Source organism: Cetorhinus maximus, unplaced genomic scaffold (assembly GCF_964194155.1).
Source record: "Cetorhinus maximus unplaced genomic scaffold, sCetMax3.hap1.1 HAP1_SCAFFOLD_197, whole genome shotgun sequence".
NCBI classification, from domain to species: Eukaryota; Metazoa; Chordata; class Chondrichthyes; order Lamniformes; family Cetorhinidae; genus Cetorhinus; species Cetorhinus maximus.
The window spans coordinates 220,214-225,836 of record NW_027596176.1 but is presented as its reverse complement, the minus strand read 5'-3'; the positions used below and the strand labels follow the sequence as shown (position 1 = coordinate 225,836).

The 5,623-nt window shown below is 46.6% G+C and overlaps 1 protein-coding gene across 1 annotated transcript; it reads right to left on the bottom strand.

Annotated features, from left to right (window-relative positions):
* Window positions 1-1,539: 1,539 nt before the first annotated feature.
* Window positions 1,540-4,050, bottom strand: LOC144673012 (putative G-protein coupled receptor 139). Its single transcript, XM_078535011.1, has 2 exons — window positions 3,984-4,050; window positions 1,540-2,450 (listed from the first exon to the last, which is right to left on the bottom strand). Exons 1-2 carry the CDS (start codon window positions 4,048-4,050, stop codon window positions 1,540-1,542), a joined length of 978 nt encoding a protein of 325 aa, XP_078391137.1.
* Between the last annotated feature and the right edge of the window lie 1,573 nt (window positions 4,051-5,623).

The window sequence follows — 5,623 nt, the reverse complement described above, 5'->3', positions numbered from 1 at the left end:
CCCTCTGATTGGATGACAAAACAAAAACAGAATTACCTGGAAAAACTCAGCAGGTCTGGCAGCATCGGCGGAGAAGAGAAGAGTTGACGTTTCGAGTCCTCATGACCCTTCAACAGAACTGAGTAATATTAGGAGAGGGGTGAAATATAAGCTGGTTTGAGGTGGAGGAGGGGGGGGGGGAGAGAAGTTGGGGGGGTGGGGGTGGTTGTTGGGACAATCAAGCAGTGATATGAGGAGATAATCAAATGATGTCACAGACAAAGTAACAAAGAGATGTTGAAGGTGGTGATATTATCTAAGAGAATGTGCTAATTAAGAATGGATAGCAGGACACGCAAGGTACAGATAGCTCTAGTGGGGGTGGGGTGAAAAGACTGACAGGGCATTACAGGTATAGATTTAAAAATAATGGAAGTAGGTGGGAAAAGAAAAGTCTATATAAATTATAGGAAAAAACAAAAGGGAGGGGGAAGAAATGGAAAGGGGGTGGGGATGGAGGAGGCAGTTCAAGAACAAAAGTTGTTGAACTCAATGTTCAGTCCGGAAGGCTGTAAAGTGCCTAGTCGGAAGATGAGGTGCTGTTCCTCCAGTTTGCGTTAGAATAAAATGAAACTGAGGGCACGCGCAGCTTTGAAAAAGGGTGCGGCGGTGCTGCTGGAGGGAGAGGTCGAGCGTGTTCGTACGGCGGCGCATGGCACTGAGTGTAGATCTCAGAATGCGACGGGAACAGCAGTCCGAGAAACGTTTTATGTCCCGGAGATACCTGTAATCCTGGGCGGGATCGAAACAAGAGGGATGGGATTTCAGTTGAAATCCACGTGGGGTGAGTCGGAGACGGAGACAGTCACTGAGAAAGGAAATATGGCTGTGAAAGCGGGATTTAGTAAACACCTTGTCAAACACCAGGAGAGAATTGGAAAGCAATGAAGGTGAACAAGGCAGAAGAGAGATACGAAAATCCTGTTGGAGAGCGGAGCAGCACTTCTTCAAGGTAGGCATTTCATGAAGAGACGTGGCAGTTAATTAAACACAGAGATAAAAACATCTTAATGGATGAGGCAGCTGTCATTCAGGCACCGGCCGTCTCCAATTGGACAGGGTGGGTGCAGCTCGCACTTTCTATTGGTCGGGCCAGCTCTCAGTCACATCTCACCCCACCTCTGCTTGGCCTGTAGGCCGTGCGCCATGTGGGGATCAGATTGGCTTGCCTGATTGGTTGGGGCCAATTGTCAGTACCGGAAGGATCTCTTTGATTGCCTGAGGTGGCTGTCACTCAGCGGGAACAGCCTTCTCATTGGTGGAAACAGAGGTCAGTCACAGCGCGAGCTGTCTGATTGCCTGAGGCGGCTGCCAATCGCAGGCTGGAGCTCCCTGATTGGCTGAAGGCAGAATCGGAGGAGGCGGGAGGTTTAGGTCCAGCCCTGCAGACGTCAGCTCCTCCCCCATGGTTCACTGACTCTGCCCTGTAACAATTGGGAGTTTGTGGATAAATATTCCATTCATGGGCTGGAAACCCTGGGAGCCGCTCCTGGGCTGTTCTCAGATGTTTTCCTTCTTCATTAATTGAACAATGGGTGTAAGTGGATATTTCACCACCTTCTTGACCTGTTCTCTGAACTTGGACTGAGTCACCCCATAAATAAATGTGTTTGTGCAGCAACTTAGATTATTCAGCATATACCCGACTTGCCCAAATATATATTCTGGATCGGTGTACTCAATGGGTTTTCTTCCTGCGATGATGTAATATAAGAATTCTATAACATACACCGACCACAGGAGAATGAAGCTGCCGGAGATGGTGAAGAGTAAAATCACAGACCTCCTCCTGCTCTCCATCTCTGGGTCACTGCGATTCTCTCCCTGGATCTGACCCCTCAGTCCCTTTCGTACCCGACTGGCCACTAAAATGTGTCTGACTGTCAGAGCATTGATCAACAGGATTAAACCGAAAGGGAGCACTGGGTTTGAAACCGTATCAAACCAGTCAAATCCCACCCATTTGGGATCAGTGTAATAGCTTGACTTTGTAGAACAGAACCAGGGTACATTGTCGATTATCTCTCCAGGTTCCTGTGTAAAGTAGCGTGGTGTGTTTTTTAAACAGAGCAGAACGCCGGTTGTTGCTAGAACCACAGCCGCAGTTTTCTCAGTGTAATATGTTGTTTTCAGCTTCTGGCAACAAATGGCCACAAATCGGTCAAAGGAGAACGTGACGGTGAACCAGACGGAACAGTCTGTGGCTGCATGAAGCAGGACCGCGACAACACTACACACAGAAGTGATGTTCAGGAAACACTGTGGGAAATAGTAATAACTGAGCCTCCACAGTATGACATCAGTGATAATGAGGAGTAGATCTGCCGTTGCCATGGCCACCAGGTAGCGAGTGGTGCAAGTGGAGAGGCCACACTTTCCCCGCGATATGATCACAATCGACAGGATATTAACTATAAGAGGGAGAAGGGAAAAGAGACTGGACATGAAATGATCAAACATACCCTGTGTCTGACACGGACACTAGGGGATGGATTGAAGCACCAAAAGAGGTCGGTTGGGAAAGTGTGAGAGGCTGATATTTGAAAATATAAACCCTCATCCCTCACCAACCCATCACCATCCTGCACAATTCCGAGTTTAACAAATTCAGACCAGGAACCATTAAAAATTATTATTTCAGACATTCAGAACAGACTCAGGCTATTCGTCCTGACCAGCTCCACTTTTTGATCCACGGGAGTACCCACCCATATTTCATCACGTAAATCTGACAAAATAACCCTCTATTCCTTTCCCCGTCACATCTTTGTCACGCTTCCCTTAAACGAATTTAAACTAATCACATCAAACAGTCTGTGTGGTTTCCACTTGCACATTATCACCGGTCCTGCGTGAAGCAGATCCCTCTGAACCACCTATCGGCTTCCCTGGTAACTATCTCTTATGGATGACCTCCGGTTATGCCCCTTCGCACAAGAAGAAATATTCTCCCTGTACCCACTCTATCAAAATCGTTCATCATTTTACATTTCTAATTACCGCACCCCTCAGACTTCTTATCCCAAGAGAAAAAGGCAAAGCCTGTCAATCCGCGCCTGATATTTATACCCCGGCATATCTGATATGATCCATGTAAATCATTTCTCAACCCTCTCCGGTGCCTGTATATCTTTTTTAGATATAATATCCGACCAGAACTGTATCCACTGCTCAAAATGTAGTTTAACCAAGGTTCGTTACAGGTTTAGCATATCTGCTCATCTTTTCAATACTTTCCCGCCGAAATAAATTCTTGTGTATGGTCCTGCTAATCTGCCACACAACATTTAGTGATTCGTCTATTTGTATTGCGAGATCCCTTTCTAACTCTCCCACAATTAGATGTGCACATCTCAAGTAACAAGTGACCTCAATGTTTTCCCCACCAAAATGTACCACATCATATTTATCTGTGTCGAACTTAATTTGTCAAGTGATCCCTTCCGGTTAGTGACCTACACTCAATACAATTCTACACTGATAGATACTCCCGCTAATACACAGTGACTGGGGTCAGGTATTTCCCTCCGATAGTGACCCATCCTCAGTACAATTCTACATTGATAGCTTCTCCCTGTAATACACGGTGAATGTTGTCAACCGGACCCTCACTGATTACCGTTCTACACGGGTCGATAATCCCAATAATGGTCTTTCTGTGAGTTGCATGAACTGATTCTAGAGCTCCTGATATTCCACTGGAGAACATAAGGTGATATTTCACTGTGTGTGAGAGTTTTTGGCAGCGCCTGATTTTCAGTTGAAGCAATGGAACGAATCGATAGAGATAATCCAGGTTATTTGACTATAGAAGATGCTGCCACTGATCGGGTGTCTAGATAACTCCACCACTAGGTTAACATGTAACATTATGAGTATCAGAATAGTATCACAGACCAGCTCACATACAGCTTTACAGACATTCAATGCACACATCCTCTTACCCGGTACACCCATGATTGCCAGGATCAGGTAAAATATTTTCTTGAAACTGTTAAATGTTTCAAGCATATTCTCTGTGAAGTGATGTGTTCCTTCGTGCAGCCGGCAATCCCTCTGTATTAAACTGTGGGGCGATACATTTCCAAAGCCTTTAATTTATACCATGTGAGAGTGCCTCGGGGAATTTGAAGTTGCACCTTTATTTAAACTTGCACAAGCAGACCAGGAAAGTGAGTTAATTCCCAGTTGTGTTAGCATGTATTTAGCACAGAGACTCTATTGGACGATTCTGATCGCATCAATTAGCTAACAAAAAAACATGGAATTTCTTATTCACACAGAACTGATCTGCTCAATGGAAAAAAAAACACATTTTGAAAACAACATTCAGAAATCGAATGGTAGACCTTCTCTGTCTCTGTCCCTCTCCCTCTCTCTCTCTCTCTCTCTCTCACACATACACTCTGTCCCTCTCCCTCTCTCTCTCACTCACACACACACTCTGTCCCTTTCCCTATCTCTCTCACTCACACACACACTCTGTCCCTCTCCCTCTCTCTCTCTCTCTCTCACACACACACACTCTGTCCCTCTCCCTCTCTCTCTCTCTCACACACACACACACACTCTGTCTCTCTCACTCGCAGGGATGTGACTGCCCTCATTAATTGTAGTTCTACATTCAAATTGTAGAATGTGTCAGTGAGGTTCACAGATTTACACAACCTAAATTTTTGCCCTACAATTGAACATTTCAAATGAAGTCTTTAAAGGAATAGGTTAAACTTGTGTAAAAAAAAGAGCTGCTGGTAAATCTCAGTTGGGATAAAGCGGCTATTTCCCATCTGGCAGGCTGATAGTACTGGGACTCTGCACGGATCTGTGCAAAGACCAAAGCGATTAACAATATACATCAGAGACTCAGATGAAGGGCTCGAATGTAACGTATCCAGGATTATCAGCTTCCCGGCCTTTTGGCTAAGATCAAATGTAGTCGTGAAGCGATGGCTGTAACCAGTCCAGACCCATACCATGGGGGACCTAACACCGTCCGGGTGAGGGTGTAGGGCAGTGAAGGAGGAGAACCCATTGATCGGGCCTTCTTCATCAAGCGGGTCTTGTTGAAGGACGTGTGGATTTGAAGCGGAGGAGATCTACTCCCTGCAGGACCCTGGATGTTTCGAGGTGACTTTCAAGCGAGTGGCAGCTGGCGTCCAGTTCCTGAAGATGTTCGAGGAGAAGAGAGACCAGCCGGAGATGAAGATGCTGACGGTGCAAGATGCTCTTTGCTCTGTCGTTGCAACAGGACCGGGTGGTGACGGTGCATCTCTACAACCCACACGTCCCTGATGCCGACGTGTTCACCTTCTTACCGGGTACGTCGACAAGGTTGGGAGCTGCACTGAGGTTAGAGACGCCTTGGGATTTGGACATGCCAACGCCAGGATAACGTCACACTCAAGACCGACGGTAAGGGAGCCATCTTCCACCCTCCTTCCAGCTTCGCTATCGGGGAAAGCCGTGGCTACCTTGTCTAAACTGGGCAGCCCCAAACTTGTCACTCATGCGGCAAGTCTGGTCATGTAGCGGCCAACTGCAGCGCTGCCCTCTGCAAGAACTGCAAACAAGGAGGGCACCAGAC

Coding starts and splice junctions, on each gene's coding strand:
- LOC144673012 (XM_078535011.1), bottom strand. CDS start 4,050: ATGCTTGAAACATTTAACAGTTTCAAGAAAATATTTTACCTGATCCTG. Junction 2,451..3,983: donor GGCAATCATGGGTGTACCGG/GTAAGAGGATGT, acceptor TCCCTCTTATAG/TTAATATCCTGTCGATTGTG.